Source organism: Hyperolius riggenbachi, chromosome 2, assembly GCF_040937935.1.
Source record: "Hyperolius riggenbachi isolate aHypRig1 chromosome 2, aHypRig1.pri, whole genome shotgun sequence".
Taxonomy (NCBI): Eukaryota; Metazoa; Chordata; class Amphibia; order Anura; family Hyperoliidae; genus Hyperolius; species Hyperolius riggenbachi.
In genome coordinates, this window is record NC_090647.1 from 279,328,390 (window position 1) to 279,346,322 (window position 17,933).

Below are 17,933 nucleotides of genomic sequence, written 5' to 3' on the forward strand. Positions count from 1 at the left end.
CCTATTTTAATTAATTGGGCTGGGTATTGCATACGCCTGAGCGCCACCTCTTGACATATATACCAAATTCAATAGGAGGAGGCGAACGGGTGTGTGTCTTGGTCTTCATCCATTTCAGCTGTGAGCGCTTACCTCTTGTGGATATGTTGGACTAAAGAATGTCCGCATGTCAGACATCACCATGAGATTGCTGGAGCGTCCTGTCCTTGCCTGCGTGGACATGGGAGAAGGATTACTGGCAGTAGTACCTTTATTGCGTTGTGCTGTGACATCACCCTTAAACGCATGTAAATAGTTGCCAGCTTGTTCTGCAAGTGCTGCATCCTTTCTGCCTTCTGGTGATTTGGAAACATCTCCGCCACTTTGTGCCTATACCGAGGGTCTAGTAGCGTGGCCACCCAGTACAGGTCATTCCCCTTAAGTTTTTTTATACAGGGGTCTCTCAACAGGCTGGGCAGCATGAAAGATGCCATCTGCACAAAGTTGGATCCAGACGTACTATCCATCTCCTCTTGCTCTTCCTCAGTGACGTCAGGTAAGTCCTCCTCCATCCCCCTAGCCACGAACAATACCATGGGAACGTTGAGCAGCAGAAGCCCCCTGCGACGCCTGCTGCAGTTGTATTTCTGCCGCTGCCTTCTCCTCCTCCTCCAAAGAAACACCTTCCTCATCATCCGAGTCTGACTCCTCTTCCCCACATGACTCTTCCTCCACCTCCCCCCTCTGTGCTGCCGCAGGTGTTGAGGAAACATCTGGTTCTGATGAGAATTGATCCCACAATGCTTCCTCCCGTAACTGTTCCTGTTCACGCTCCTCCACAGCTTGATCCCCCATTCTACGCAGGGCACGCTCCAGGAAGTAAGCGTACGGGATCAAGTCGCTGATGGTGCCTTCACTGTGACTCACCAGGTTGGTCACCTCCTCAAACGGCCGCATGAGCCTGCATGCATTTTGCATGAGTGTCCAGTTGTTGGGCCAGAACATCCCCATCTCCCCAGACTGTGTCCTTCTACTGTAGTTGTAGAGGTACTAGGTGACAGCTTTCTCCTGTTCTAGCAGGCAAGAGAACATGAGGAGGGTCGAATTCCAGCGAGTCGGGCTATCGCAAATCAGGCGTCTCACCGGCAACTTGTTTCTCCGCTGAATATTGGCAAAGCGTGCCATGGCCGTGTAAGACCGCCTGAAATGCCCACACAACTTCCTGGTCTGCTTCAGGACATCCTCTAAGCCTGGGTACTTTGACACAAATCTTTGAATGACTAGATTCAGCACATGTGCCATGCAGGGTACATGTGTCAGCTTTCCCAAATTCAAAGCGGAAATGAGATTGCTGCCGTTGTCACACACCACGTTGCAGATCTCCAGCTGGTGCGGGGTCAGCCACTGAGCCACCTGTTTGTTTAGAGCAGCCAGGAGAGCTGCTCCAGTGTGACTCTCTGCTTTGAGGCAAGACATGTCTAAGATGGCGTGACACTGTCGTACCTGGCATGCAGCATAGGCCCTGGGGAGCTGGGGCTGTGTGGCTGGAAAGGAGATCGCAGCACCAGTAGAGTTGAACTGCCACTCAGCCAAGGAGAAGGAGGATGATGACAGCGAAGAGGATGTAGCAGGAGGAGAGGAGGTGGCAGGAGGCCTGCATGCAAGCTGTGGAGGTGTCACAAGTTAGTCCGCTGCACAGCCATGTACTCCCTGCTTGCCACCAGGTTGACCCAATGGGCTGTGTAAGTAATGTACCTGCCCTGACCGTGCTTGGCAGACCAGGCATCCATGGTCAGGTGGACCCTTGACCCAACGCTGTGTGCCAGAGATGACACCACTTGCCTCTCAACTTCACGGTACAGTTTGGGTATCGCCTTTTTAGAGAAATAATTGCGGCCTGGTATCTTCCGTGGTGTCCCAATGGCCACAAACTTACGGAAGGCCTCAGAGTCCACCAGCTGGTATGGTAACAGCTTGCGAGCTAACAGTTCCGCCAAGCCAACTGTCAGACGCCGGGCAAGGGGGTGACTGGCAGAAATTGGCTTCTTCCGCTCAATGATTTCCTTCACAGACACCTGGCTGCTGTGGGCAGAGGAGCAGGAACTGCTCAAGGTCAGAGGCGGAGTGGAGGAGGGTGGCTGTGAAGGTGCAAGGGAGAAAGCGGCTGAAGATGCTGCACCTGAAGGAGGAAGAGGAGAAGGAGGGTGGCTTTTCTTTTGTGTGCTACTTTTCCTCAGGTGGTCTTCCCATTGCAGTTTGTGCCTTTTCAGCATGTGCCTTCATAAGGCAGTTGTCCCTATGTGGGTGTTGGCCTTTCCACGGCTCAATTTTTGGAGGCAGAGAGAACAGATGGCATTGCTCTGATCTACGGCAGACACATTAAAAAATTTCCAAACCGCTGAGCCCCCCTGTGGTGATGGCACTATGGTGGCATCAGCAGCTGACGTTGAAGGGCATGTTGGCTGGCTGTCCATAGGTGGTGATACATGGCGCCGGACACTGCCACCAGCTGTTTCTGACAACGAGCTCCCCCTACTTCTTTCAGCTACTCGTCTCCTCCTACTCCTCTCTGACTCCCCCTCTGAACTGTCCCCCTGTTCATCTCCTCTATTGGGAACATATGTGGCATCCGTATCATCGCCATCATCATAATCATCCTGCCCAGCTTCGCTTGCCTCAGACACCTCCAAAATTGCGCCAACAGCAGGTACTTCATCATCCTCCTCCTCACACGTTACGTCCATAGTGTTGCCTAACTCAAACATATGAGGTGGTATAACTTGCTGAGCGCAACAGGTTAGGTTGTAACAATAATGGCCGTGCATCCGTGATTTCCCCCCACCAAATAACTCCTGCGAACTGTCAAATGCAGCAGATGTGATGCTTGTAGTAGCGCTGGTGGCTGCGAAGGATGAGGTGTTGTTTGTTAAATAGTCAACCACGTCTTGACAATCTTGGGAGTTGATGGGACATGCCTTCTTCTGAGCACTGTACTTTGGTCCAGGGCCGCACGAAATCACATCAGCACAACCTCGCACAGACCTGCTGGGTGGCCTTCCTCTGGGTCTGACTCTACCTCTGCCTCTACCTGTTTTGTCTGAGCAGGAGGAGGAAGATATGTCACACTTCCGTGCAGAAGCTGAGAAAGATGAGGTGTTCTGTGTTAAATAGACAACTACGTCCTGATAATATTGGGGTTGATGGCACGTGCCTTCTTCTGAACACTGTACTTTGGTCGAGGGCCACACAAAATCACGACAGCGCAACCTCGAACAGACCTGCCAGGTGGCCTGCCTCTGCCTTTTGTCCATATTGGGGGGGATGAAGTAAAAAGTGTGCACACACTTGACTAATACAATGTGCAGTCACACAGGTGCAGTTAACAGGTATGCACGGAGTGGAATATCACACTGCGTGCACTCACGTAGGTAGGTGGGTGCACTGTGAACAACAGGTAGGCATATGCAGTGATGGGTATTACAATGTGCACCTGTCACATGCAGACAGGTACCGGACAGGCACAGTGACACTGTGTGCGCTCACATAGGTAGGTGGGTGCACTGTGAACAACAGGTAGGTATATGCAGTGATGGGTATTACAATGTGCACCTGTCACACAGACAGGTACCGGACAGGCACAGTGACACTGCGTGTGCTCACGTAGGTAGCTGGGTGCACTGTGAACAACAGGTAGGTACAGTATATGCAGTGATGGGTATTACAATGTGCACCTGTTACGCACAGACAGGTACCGGACATGCACAGTGACATTGCGTGCACTCACTTAGGTAGGTGGATGCACTGTGAACAACAGGTAGGTATATGCAGAAATGGGTATTACAATGTCCACCTGTCACACACAGACAGGTACCGGACAGGCACAGTGACACTGCGTGCGCTTAAGTAGGTAGGTGGGTGCACTGAAGTGAACAACAAGTAGTAGGTATATGCAGTGATGGGTATTACAATGTGCACCTGGCACAGTAGTAATAATTATACCACCAAGGGGCCAAAGGCCTGCTGTGACTGACTGACAGGGCTGTACATAATGCAAGTGAGCCACACACAAAAAAAAAATAGATCACAAGAACAAGATTAGCTCTCAAAAGAGCTGTTGAGGGGTGCTTTTTTAGCAATAAGAATCAGCAAGGAGCAAGCTAAGAAGCCTAGAAGAGCCTAACTATGCTTTCCCTATAGCTCTCTCTGCACAGCAGCTCTCCCTTCTCTAATTACTACAGGCACACAAGTGAGTCAAAAGCCTGACGCTGCCTGCCTTTTATAAGGGGGGTGGGGCTCCAGGAGGGAGTGTAGCTTGATTGGCTACAATGTGCCTGCTGACTGTAATGTAGAGGGTCAAAATTGACCCTCATGATGCACTATGGGGGTGAACCGAACTTCCGGAAAAGTTTGCGGTTCTCCGCGAACGCGAACCACCGAAGTTCGCCGGCCATCTCTAGTGTTTTTGTGGCCTCACCTGGCATAGGTATAAAGATCATGATATCTAATAATATATCTGTGAATTCCTCCGCCTCTGTCTCAAAAACCTCATCAGTACAATTTCTCTGTATATTTCCTGTTGTTATAGACTTTGAGATTCATCAGTTGCTCCAATACTTTTCCAGTTAGGGGGAGTTTTGCAGTGTGATGCAGCCCACTTTCCACGCCATCCTTTTAAATATACTGCAATACCCTCCTCTGTGGCCTGCCTGGTATCTGTCTGGCTCTGCTCCAGTCCATCATGAGCTCTACGGCTTTACTCATCCACCTTTACACTTGCTTCTCTAATGCTAACCCACTCTAGCAGTCCCTCCATTAACTGCCTTTTACACAAAGGATATAATTCAAGCGCTTAACTCTCACCTACAAAGCACTCTACAGGCTTACTCCTCGCCACTGCCATCTCACCCACCAGGCAAGTACAAAGGTCTGCCTGGAGAGCAGGAGGAGGGATGGGCGCTGCTCGCCTCTACTGCAGAGTGTTTTTTTTTTATTTACTTTGATGCTGGCCATTAGCGCAGAGCAGAAGTCACGAGGGATGAGGGAGATTGCCACCACCTCCATACACTCCCCACTCCGCCCCCAGCCAATAGAGGGAGAAATAGAGCTCTGCTCCACGCCTTCTACTCTAAGGCCGCCCCCTCTTCGCATCAGCAGCAGCCAGTGTTCACTGAGCTGGGCCCATCTTTAATTCCGCCCCCTTGCCAGCCAAGCCACGAGTTAGGGCGACATGCTTGCTATTTACAGTGCCTGACCTGTGACATGCCCCCTGCGTCCCCCAAAGACTTGAGCTGCCAGCCACACTGCAGTGAATGGAGGGAATGGAGTTGTGAGTGTGAGGTAGCAGGAAACCTTCACACACGCACAGCAGCCATGAGGGACAGAGTGTAACACAGCTGCACATACCAGGAGGAGGAGAGATAAAATTTGACCTTATGTCTGCCGCTATTACCAGGGAGACTGTGAGTTTGATGTGGATGTTGGGACCTCTGCTCCTCTTACTGCAATCATCATTATCTGCATCCTGGACAGTACAAACCCTGGCTGCCCAGCGTTAAATCAATCTGATTATCAGCATATATGTTGTCACTTATAGTATATGCTGATTGATCAGTAGTGCAGAAGAGCCAGTTGTCATACTGTCCAGGATAGGATAATGATGGCAGCTGCAGTGACAGGAGCAGAGGCACTGTACAGCACGAGTTACATGATAAGCTGACTTCCCTTTAGTTTCTGTGTCTCTGGCTGCCCTCATGATTGCTGTACTTCAGTCTCTGCTTCAGCTGCGGGTGCACTCGGTGCAGGTGGGTGCGCGCGCCACAGGTTTTCTCGCGTGGAGTGACAAAATGGCTAGAGGCGCCCCAGCTCCTCGCTTCTTAACTACACTACTAACATCCTGCACAAATTCATTGCTCTGTCACCAATATTCTCCTCTCCTCCTTTCTAGTCATCTCTTCTCATTCTCACATAAAGACTTCTCTGAAAGTTTTACCCCTTCTCTGAAACTCCCTTCCACAATCTGTTGTCACTCACCCATACTTACTTACTCTTTAGGCATGAACTAAAACGCACATCTTCAGGAAAGCAGATAATCTTACCTAAGACACTTAACTAGCCATTGACCACCACACTGCCATCATGTACATAGCTACTCTTACCTGTTGTTCTATCCCTTAACCCCTTAGACTGTATACTCAGATGGTTAGGGCTCTCTTTGCCCTTAAAGGGATACTGTAGGGGGATTGGGGAAAATAAGTTGAACTTACCCGGGGCTTCTTATAGTCCCACGCAGACATCCTGTGCCCGTGCAACCACTCACCGATGCTCTCTGGCCCCGCCTCTGGTTCACTTCTGGAATTTCAGACTTTAAAGTCTGAAAACCACTGCGCCTGCGTTGCCGTGTCCTCACTCCCACTGATGTCACCAGGAGCATACTGCGCAGGCCCAGTATGATCTGACATCAGCGGGAGCGAGGACACGGCAACGCAGGCGCAGTGGTTTTCAGTCTGAAATTGCAGAGGTGAACTGGAGGCGGGGCCGGAGCATGGGTGAGTGGCTGCGCGGGCACAGGATGTCTGCGGGGGACCATTAGAAGCCCCGGGTAAGTTCAACTCATTTTTCCCCGACCCTCTACAGTATTCCTTCAAGTGTACCCCTTATGTATAATTACAACTGTGTAAAATAGTTAAATATTTTACACCACATATCCTACTTCGCTGACCTGTTCAAATTGTCTTGTAACTGCTTTGTCTTGTAACTGCATGTATTTTGTATTCTTTATTGTATAGCAGTACAGAAGATATACAGTATGTAATCAAGATACGAGAAAGAGAAAGAATTGCCAGTACAAGCTTATAGTCCAAGTCCAGATGTTTTTTTGTCTTGACCACTCTTTTACTATCCAGTGTACTATTGATGGGCAGGTTTTAAAATGCAATATTTTTGCACCTAAAAGCTTGTGATGTGTATGGCTTAGCCTGCCAATGCTAATAATCTTAATAAACTATAGATGAAAAGCTAACATTTTAAATGTTATGATAGCATCCATACAGTAAAAACACTTTTCAGCTTAACATGAAGATTTCTTACTTTTGGGTCGAAAGTTATATCTCTTTGAAAACTGCGTTGAAGGTGAGAATACAGTTCCATATCCTCAGTTTGCAGGGTGTCCATAACTCGTTCAGCCATTGCAAAAATTTCCAACCATGAAGGGAAGATGTTTTTAATCAGGAGATGAAGATACATGAATAATTCATATGGATGCTGAACTGGAAGAGCAAAACAATTTATTTTACAATACAGAAATAAAGTCTGACACACACACACACACACACACACACACACACACACACACACACACACACACACACACACACACACACACACACACACACACACACACACACACACACACACACACACACACACACACACACACACACACCTTCACACACCTCTTAAGAAAAGTTTCTCTATAGTTTTCTCTATAGTTTTGGTTCAATACACAGCATTGTTTCCTCCTAAAAAGTGATGTAACGAACATGATTTTCGGTAAAAAATTTCGGTACGCGAACACGAATTTCCTGCAAAGTTCACGAACAGACGAAGCGGGCGAACCGCCATAGACTTCAATGGGCAGGTGAATTTTAAAACCTATAGGGACTGTTTCTGGCCATAAAAGTGATGGAAAAGTTGTCTAAGGGGCCTAACACTTGGACAGTGACATGCCGGAGGGGGATCCATGGCAAAAGTCCCACCAAAAATTACGTAGTTTACGCAGTCGTGTTTTACTTTCTAAAGGGCAGAAATCAGAGTACATTCCTAAATTTGTGGATTTAAGTGCTTTAAAACGTCCAGCGTGCGTACACGGTGATAAGGTTGTGTAAGGGTTACGCCCGGTTCACACTGACAGACGAAATGCCACGTTTAATGCACCACAAACAACTGCAAAGAGCTTTAGAGATATTGTCAGGTGAGCAAAGCATTGGTTTTAGTAGTTGACACCTCCAGGACATAAATGTCCGTTCTCTCAGTCTTTGTGTAGTGGTGTGTAGTGGTGTGGTGTGTAGTGTTGTGTAGTGCTTGTGTGCATGTTCACGGGAGTACAGGCGATCGCGGTTTTAGAGCCCCTATGGGCTGAGGTAGTTCAATGACAGTTAAGTGATCAAAAAAAACACTGATTCTGCACTGAGGCCTTATACAGGGGGCAGTAGTGGATACTAGATGCCAGTAGTGGTTCTGGACACTCAGGAGTTTTTTTTGTTGTTTTTTTCAAACTGAATGTCACTTCACACAGATCAGGTGACAGATAGGTTTATGCTATGTGCAACAATCAACTCAAAATATAGGCCCTACCAGTGAGACGTTGTGCAAGGCAGTAGTGGATACTTGATGCCAGTAGTAGTGGTAAAGGATTATTGGGTTATGGTTGCGGCACTACTAGGACCAGCAAACCTGTCTCCAACAGCTAATGTGTGCACTGGACACACAGAACTGCAATATAACAATATCAAGAAAAAGAAAATCAGCCTTTTGAAGGGTGATTGGGTTATGGTCGGTGCACTACTGGGACCAGCAGACCTGCCTTCCAACAGCTAATGTGTGCACTGGACACACAGAACTGCAATATAACAATAGCAAGAAAAAGGAAAACAGCCTTTTGGATGAACAACTGTAGCACTAGGCATTGACTGCACCTGTCTGCAACAGCTAAAGTGCACTGTGTGGACACACTGAACAGCAATATCACTAACAAAGCACAGCCCTTAGAGGGACTCTTGAGGTTAAGTAGATGGTGAATTGGTATTTTTATAGGGGGGCTGTGATCCAGGAAGGAGGGATAGCTGATTGGCTGCCATGTGCCTGCTGACTCTGTGGTGAGGGGTTCACTTTTGTCTCCATGATGATGTATAGGGGGCAGGTCAAACACGCCATGTGGTCGCCTGCCATTGCGAACGCGAACACCCGTTGTTCGCCGGGAACTGTCCACCGGTGAACGATTCGGGCTATCTCTACTCTTAAGCTATATTTGGGTCCTATCTAATTCACTTTTCACTTTATGCAGCTCCCATTCATTAATCTAAGTCCCCATGTCAATGATCATTGGAATCAATAAGATGCGTGCGTCATTGTAACTATCGGAGTAAAACATCCACAAATGACTTCCTGTTTAGCGTACTTATAGTATGCTAATAGGAAATAATGTGCAAGGAAATCTTGTGGCCAAATAGTAAAATTACACCTACATTCATTTTTTATTTTTTTTAATAAAAAGACGTTCCATTACAATTAAAATTAACCCCTTACCCCCCCCCCCCCCCCCCCACCCTCTACCATAGTTACCGAAATAAATGATATGCATATTAAAAAAACGACAAATTAAAAAAAAAATACATAAGTATTAACCTTTTGGACTGAACTTTTTTAATATGCATGTCAAGAGGGTATATTAATGTTATTTCTGAAATTATGAGCTTGTAATTAGTTATGGATGCAAAATTGAAAAAAAAAACGCACCTTTATTTCCAAATAAAATATTGGCATCATACATTGTACTAGATAAATACAGTATTTTAAACATTTTAATAACAAAGACAAATTGGCAAATAAAATACACTACACACAATAGCATGTATTATTTTTTTAAATATAATGGCCGAAAACTGAGAAATAATTATTTTTTCCCATTTTTTTCTTTTTTTTCCTGTTAAATAGCATTTAGAATAAAATAATTCTTAGCAAAATGTACCAAGAAAGCCTAATTGGTAGCGCAAAAAAACAAGATATAGATTGTTTCATTGTGATAAGTAGTGATAAAGTCATAGGCAAATGAATGGAAGGGGCACTGAAAGGTGAAAATTGCTCTGGTACAGAAGGAGAAAACCCTCCTCAGTAGTGAAGTGGCTAAATATAACTATTATAAAAAATATACAGTATAGTCCGATTTTTTTAAGGGGTAATAAATAAAGATAGTGTTGGTCCTCTATATCAGTTGTTATTTTTTAATTTTTTTAATGTATAAATCACCATCATAGTTGGCGGCGCTGTGCAGAGTACAGTACAGACAATGGTAAGGGCTGTAAATTCATACCGTACATAGTTTACACACAGTACAAACACATCAAAGTCCAACAGTGGTATGATAAAATCCTGCAATACGGGCTTTTGCTCATTTCAGAATGAGATGAAATAAGAAACACTAGGGGGAGGGCTCTGACCTTGTAAGTGTATTCTTCAGAGTACTACTTCTTATTAAAGGTCAAACAGTTTTAAACACACATAGGCCCATATGCAATTCACTTTTTCTCCTAAGTATTAATTTTTCATCTGCTCTTTAAAATAACTTTTCAGCATTTCGCAATGAAAAGGGACCAAAAGTATTAGAAAAAGTACTTTTAAATTTATTCTGTGTATTTTCTTGTTAGTTGGTGGTCTAAAAGGTGTTTTATTGACAAGGTGTGAAAATATCGACTTGGAGAAAACTCGTGAAAAAAAGTGAATTGCACATGGGCCTATAATGTACAGCAGCTTGCATAAGTATCTTAAAGAAACACTGAAGCTAAAAAAAATATATGATATAATGAATTGGTTGTGTACTATGAATAATTACTAGAAGATTAGCAGCAAAGAAAATATTCTCATATTTTTATTTTCAGGTATATAGTGTTTTTTTCTAACATTGCATCATTCTGTAATATGTGCAGATTATACAACACTCAGCATTCAAAATGATTCTTTCAGAGCAGTCTGTGAACTAATGACCTCTCCTCTGGCAGAGAAAAAGTAAATAGTCCAATAACACTTCAGATAATAAAAGTCAGATAACAGCCCTCTCCACCGCTTTGAAAGTCCGCAGAGCTTGATTGCTTTTTTGCATAGAGATAACAACTAGAGTTTCTTAACTCTTCCTGTACTGGAAACAATTAGACTGATGTATCTGATCTTAATGTTTTATTTCTTAGCTGTACTACACATACAAATCATAATAGCATCATTTCTTAACTCTTCCTGTACTGGAAACAATTAGACTGATGTATCTGATCTTAATGTTTTATTTCTTAGCTGTACTACACATACAAATCATAATAGCATCATTTTTTTTTCGCTTCAATGTCTCTTTAAGTATCTACCTTGGTACATTTTTCATGTTTTCATTGATTTGTGTGTGTGCGTGTGGGTGAGTGCGTGTGGGTTAGTGCGTGTGCGTGTGTGTGTGTGTGTGTGTGTGTGTGTGTGTGTGTGTGTGTGTGTGTGTGTGTGTGTGTATATATATTAAAATCATTTTACCAGAAGTAGGTGTCTGCCTGAATGCAATCTGGAGAGGGAAAATCCAGTGGACGAGATATGGTTCATAAGTCCCATTGTACACATAAAGTATATTTAACGACTTGCAGGTCTCATCAATCATATGTTCATTTGTTGCAAATTGATACATGGATGGAGTACTTCCATATTTCTGTTCAACAAGATTAATACAATTAATAACTTACCAAATATATACCATGCATATATACAGTATCTATACAGAGAAAAGGTGAATTGAATAAGGTACATGACTGTCTCTAAAAATTCCACATCAGGACCCCAGTAAAAGTGCTAGTACATATTTAAATAATGTGTTAGACCTAGGAACCCAGCGTCTCTTGACCTCCTAAAGAGGGCTCTGTTAGACATATTTAGCGCAGTAATACAAAGCCCTCCTACTACAGTAGCAATAAAAAGTATGTGAACCCTTTGGGATTATATGGATTTCTGCACAAATTGGTCATAAAATGTGATCTGATCTTCATCTAAGTCACAACAATAGACAACCACAGTCTAATTAAACTAATATCACACAAATAATTAAATGTTTCCATGTTTTTATGGAATACACTATGTAAACATTCACAGTGCAGGTGTAAAAAGTATGTGAAACCCTAGACTAATGACATCTCCAAGAGCTAATTGGAGTGAGGTGTCAGCCATCTGGAGTCTAATCAATGAGATGAGACTAAAGGGTTTGTTACAGCTGCCCTGCCCTATAAAAACACACACCAGTTTTGTGTTTGCGTTTCCCAAGAAGCATTGCCTGATGTAAATGATGCCACGCACCAGAGCTCTCAGAAGACATACGATTAAGAATTGTTGACTTGCATAAAGCTGGAAAAGGGATATAAAAGTATCTCCAAAAGCCTTGCTGTTCATTAGTCCACAGTAGAGATGGCCCGAACCTCCGATTTTCGGTTCACGACCCGCGAACGTGAACTTCTGCAAAAGTTCGGAACCACAATAGACTTCAATGGGGAGGTGAACTTTGAAAACTAAAAACACTTATGCTGGCCACAAAAGTGATGGAAAAGATGTTTCAAGGGGTCTAACATCTGAGTTTTTGCCTGGATGAATGGGATAGACGCCAAAAGTCCCGGGGAAAAATCTGGATTTGACGCAAAGCAGCGCTTTAAAGAGAACCTGTACTGAGTAAAAATATTTAAAATAAACACATGGGGTAACTTCAAATGAACATTGCATAGTTACCTTGCCATCAGTTCCTCTCAGAAGCTCACCATTTTCTTCTGACAATGATCCCTTCCAGTTCTGACAATATTTTGTCAGATCTGAAATATATCAGTTGCTGTCAGTAAAAGATCAGTTGCTGTCAGTTATAGCTGAGAGGAAAACTAATGTACTAGGGTAATGTCCATGTTTCCCTATGGCTCAAGTGGGCGATGTTACAGTTTAACTGTGTGCTGACCAGAAAGCTGTTATGGGTAATGGCCATTTTCAAAATGGAGGACGGAAAATTCCCTTGATCACAGTGAACAAATAGGACGCGGGACAGGAGAAAGACACTGAGGAGTAGACTACATGGAAGGTAAGTCTGACCTGTGTATGCTTATTTTGACTTTTAATTTTCAGTTCAGGTTTTCTTTAAGGGCAGAAATCACATTGGGCTCTATTCATAAAACATTTGCAGAAAAAAAAATCTTGTAGGGAAAACACTGCATTGGTATTTTAGACTTTTGTGTGCTAATTCATAAAAAGTTTAAACTTGCAATAACAGGTTGGGGAATTCCCGCACTAAACTAGCGGTGCTGGCTGAGTTGATACATGTTCTCTGTGCAGAGACAGTGTTACTATAAAGGAGGCAGCCCCAACTTCCCTTTAGATGTGCATTTTTTTGAAAGCTGCCTCTCCTTGCCCTGAATCTGCGCTGAATCTGTCTATTAGTCTTTCTAAATCTCTATTTAATTGCCGCAGCTTAGAAGAACTTCAAGAAATGTTACACATGCAGGCTTTCTGATGTGACATTTATCTGAAAACAGGTACCCAAGGGGTTAAAAAACACAGCCTGGGTATTCTGGAATGCCTTTTTTCGTTCTGCTCTCACTGCTGCTGCCTGGGAGGTCTGTCTCCATTAGCTTGCCTGTTATCTTGCCTGTTATCGCTGGCTTATCTCCTTTTCTAAACAGTCAGTATTCTCCGTTCCCATTCCGCTTGCTTTAATCTTTATGAATTGACATGTAGTGACGCGTTGAGATAATCACCGCATAAGGCGGTAATTTCCCGCACTGCTCAGGAATTGTAGCTTTTCATGCGGAAACAGCTTTTATGAATGGACACTTTGCTAAATGGTCGGTAAAGTCATCTGTTACCGCATGCGGGAATGCTATATGAATAGAGGCCATTGAATGCTAAATTGCAGGCCTAAAGTGCTTTAAAACATCTTGCATGTGTATACATCAATCAGGGAGTGTAATTAGAGTACTGCTTCACACTGACACACCACTGTGTAAGGCACCGCAAACAGCTGTTTGTGTAGTGACGGCTGTGCTGGACTGGTGCGCACCATGGCGAGATTGCTCTTCCTCAGTGATATCAGGTAATGTCTGACTGCCTTATCAACTTTCGATGGTTCTTTCTCTACCATTGTTAAAGCTTACATCTATTTTTTTAAATTACATTTTCTGCTGGCTGTTCAGTACCTGTAACGAGAATCTGTTATGGAGGGCAAGTATGCCATTGTGACCACGGGTAATGGCCAGGGAATCAGAGTTCGATTCCGGTCCGGAGTGGGAGCCTGAGAACTGGCTACCACCACCACACATCCAAGTAAGGACCCATTTACTGTATAAGTAATGTACCTGCCCTGACCGTGCTTTGCAGACCAGGCATCTGTGGTCAGATGGACCCTTGACCCAGCGCAAGACGAACCAAATTGAAAGCATTTGCCAAGAATGTGTTATGGAGGGCAAGTCTGCCATTCAATCAACCGTGTGAAACTTTGGATGGTACTTTCTCAATACCATGGTGACCACGGGTAATGGCCGGGGAATCCTGGTTCGATTCCGGTCTGGAGTAAGAGCCTAAGAAACGGCTACCACCACCACACATCCACGGAAGGCAGCAGGCATGCTGTGGGCAAAGGAGCAGGAACGGCTACCACCACACATCCAAGGAAGGCAGCAGGCACGTTGTGGGCAAAGGAGAAGGAGCGGCTACCACACATCCAAGGAAGGCAGTAGGCATGGCATGCACATCCCGAGGTAGTGACCAAAAATAACAATACAGGAGGACTTTCGAGGACCTGCTGTATATGAGATGAATCAACTTTAAATCCTTTAACGAGAATCTGTTATGGAGGGCAAGTCTGCCATCCATTCAAGTGAAAGGTATGCACTGACTGCCAGGTATAATGCAATGTGCAGTCAAAGATGCAGTGAAAGGTATGCAGTGACTGCAAATAGCAGTTTGCGTAGTGACGGCCATGCAGGTGATGGCGGCTTTCCAGCCCATATGGTCGCCGGACTGAGGTAGCTGAATGACAGAACAGAGACTGTCCAGCTGATCAAATTTGGTCTGTCCACAATGACAGACCAGCCAGAAAAATTAGGCAGGCATGTACACGCACCAGAAAAATTATTATAGCGGCCAAAATTCACAAATCCACCTGGAGTCCTGGACCCTGTTGGTGGTGGTGGAGAAGGCAGTCAACCGGCCTGCGGGCAGAGATGCTGTGTGGGGAGCGACTTAGCCTTGGGGCAGGCAGTCACACGGCGTTCAGGCAGAGATGCTGTGTGTAGGGAATGACTTAGTCTTCGGGCAGGCCTGAGCGTGCTTTGCAAACCAGGCATCCGTGGTCAGATGGACCCTTGACCCAACGCTGTGTGCCAGAGATGTCACCACTTGCCTTTCAACATCACGGTACAGTTTAGGTATCACCTTTTTGAGAAAAAATTGCGGCCTGGTATCTTCCACTGCGGTGTGTGGCTTTGCTTTTGTGTGCTGCTTTTCCTCAGGTGGTCATCCCATTGCAGTTTGAGATTTGTAATAATGTGCCTTCGTAAGGTAGTTTTCCCAACGCGGGTCTTGGTTATTCCACGGCTCAATTTTCGGTGGCAGAGAGTACAGATGGCATTGCTCTCATCTGAGGCAAACACACACAAAAATGTCCACACCGCTGAGCCCTGGGGTGATGGCACTTTGGTGGTGGCGGCTGACTGTTAAGTGGGGTGCCAGAATCAGAGCAGGGGGAGGAAGATATGTCACGCTTCCGTGCGGAAGCTGAGAAAGATGAGGTGTTCTGTGTTAAATAGACAACTACGTCCTCACAATATTGGGGTTGATGGCATGTGCCTTCTTCTGATCACTGTACTTTGGTCGAGGGCCGCACGAAATCACGACAGCACAACCTCGAACAGACCTGCCAGGTGGCCTGCCTCTGCCTTTTGTTCATATTGGGGGGGATGAAGTGAAAGGTATGCACTGACTTGACTAATACAATGTGCAGTCACACAGGTGCAGTTAACAGGTATGCGCGGAGTGGTATATCTCACTGCGTGCACTCATGTAGGTAGGTGGGTGCACTGAACACAACAGGTAGGTATATGCAGTGATGGGTATTACAAATGTGCACCTGTCACACACACGTACCGTCAACAAGGACAGTGACTGGTGATATTAAATATCACACTGCGTGCGCTCACGTAGGTAGGCGGGTGCACTGAAGTGAACAACAGGTAGGTATATGCAGTGATGGGTATTACAATGTGCACCTGTCACACACAGACAGGTACCGGACAGGCACAGTGACACTGCGTGCACTCACGTAGGTAGGTGGGTACACTGTGAACAACAGGTAGGTATATGCAGTGATGGGCATTATAATATGCACCTGTCACACATAGACAGGTACCGGACAGGCACAGTGACACTGCGTGCGCTCACGTAGGTAGCTGGATGCACTGTGAACAACAGGTAGGTATATGCAGTGATGGATATTACAATGTGCACATGTCACACACAGACAGGTACCGGCCAGGCACAGTGACACTGCGTGCACTCACGTAGGTAGGTGGATGCACTGAAGTGAACAACAGGTAGGTATATGCAATGATGGGTATTATAATGTGCACCTGTCACACACAGACAGGTACCGGACAGGCACAGTGACACTGTGTGTGTGTGCGCACGTAGGTAGGTGGGTGCACTGTAAACAACAAGTAGGTATATGCAGTGATGGGTATTATAATGTGCACCTGGCACAGTAGTAATTATACCACCAATGGGCCAAAGGCCAGCTGCGACTGACTGACAGGGCTGTATATAATGCAAGTAGGCCACACACACACAAAAGAAAATAGATCACAAGAACAAGATTAGCTCTCAAAAGAGCTGTTGAGGGGTGCCTTTTTAGCAATAAGAATCAGCAAGGAGCAAGCTAAGAAGCCTACAAGAGCCTAACTAACTAAGCTTTCCCTTCTCTAATTACTGCAGGCACACGAGTGAGTCCAATGCCTGACACTGCCTGCCTTTTATAAGGGGGGTGGGGCTCCAGGAGGGAGTGTAGCCTGATTGGCTACTATGTGCCTGCTGACTGTGATGTAGAGGGTCAAAGTTGACCCTAATGATGCACTATGGGGGCGAATTGAACTTCCGGAAAAGTTTGCGGTTCTCCGCGAATGCGAACCACCGAAGTTCGCTGGGAACCATTCGGGCCATCTCTAGTCCACAGTAAGACAAACTGTCTATAAATGGAAAAAGTTCAGCACTGCTGCTACTATCCCTAGAAGTGGCAATCCTGTAAATATGACTGCAAAAGAACAGCGCAGAATGCTCAATGAGGTGAAGAAGAATTCTAGAGTGTCAGCTAAAGACTTACAAAAGTCTCTGGCATATGCTAACACCCCTGTTGGCAACCACTAAACATGAATGGTGTTCATGGGAGGATACCACAGAGGAAGCCACTGCTGTCCAGAAAAAAAAAAAAAGCTGCACTTTTACGTTTGCAAAAGAGCTCCTGGATGTTCCACAGCAGTACTGGTGAAATATTCTGTGGACGGATGAAACCAAAGTTGAGTTCTTTGGAAGAAACACACAACACTATGTGTGGGAAAAAAGAGGCACAGCACACCAACATCAAAACCTCATCCTAACTGTGAAGTATGGTAGTGGGGGCATAATGGTTTGGGGCTGCTTTGCTGCATAAGGGCCTGGACGGATTGCTATCATCGAAGGAAAAATGAATTCCCAAGTTTATCAAGACATTTTGCAGGCAAAAGTAAGGCCATCTGTTCACCAGCTGAAGCTCAGCTGAAGATGGGTGTTGCAGCAGGACAACGACTCAAAGCATAGACGTAAATTAGCAAAAGAATGGTTTAAACTGAAGAAAATATGCCTTCTGGAGTGGCCCAGAGTCCTGACCTCAACACGATTGAGATGCTATTGCATGACCTCAAGAAAGTGATTTACACCAGACATCCCAAGAATTTTGCTGAACTGAAACAGTCCTGTAAAGAGGAATGGTCAAGAATTATTCCTGACCATGGTGCACATCTGATCTGCAACTACAGGAAACGTTTGGTTCAAGTTATTGCTGCCAAAGGAGGTTCAACCAGTTATTAAATCCGAGGGTTCACATACCTTTTTCACCTGCACTGTGAATGTTTACAAGGTGTGTTCAATAAAAACATGGAAAC

At 45.2% G+C, this 17,933-nt stretch overlaps 1 protein-coding gene across 2 annotated transcripts in view; it reads right to left on the reverse strand.

Annotated features, from left to right (window-relative positions):
* LOC137546374 (uncharacterized) overlaps positions 1 to 17,933 on the reverse strand; it is a 485,946-nt gene that overhangs the window by 333,010 nt on the left and 135,003 nt on the right. For both annotated transcript variants that reach the window (XM_068268752.1, XM_068268753.1), the window contains exons 9-10: positions 11,263 to 11,431; positions 7,066 to 7,244 (exon numbers count right to left, since the gene is read on the reverse strand). In XM_068268752.1, the coding sequence (XP_068124853.1) occupies positions 7,066 to 7,244; positions 11,263 to 11,431 (348 nt within the window). The remainder of the gene's footprint in view (positions 1 to 7,065; positions 7,245 to 11,262; positions 11,432 to 17,933) is intronic.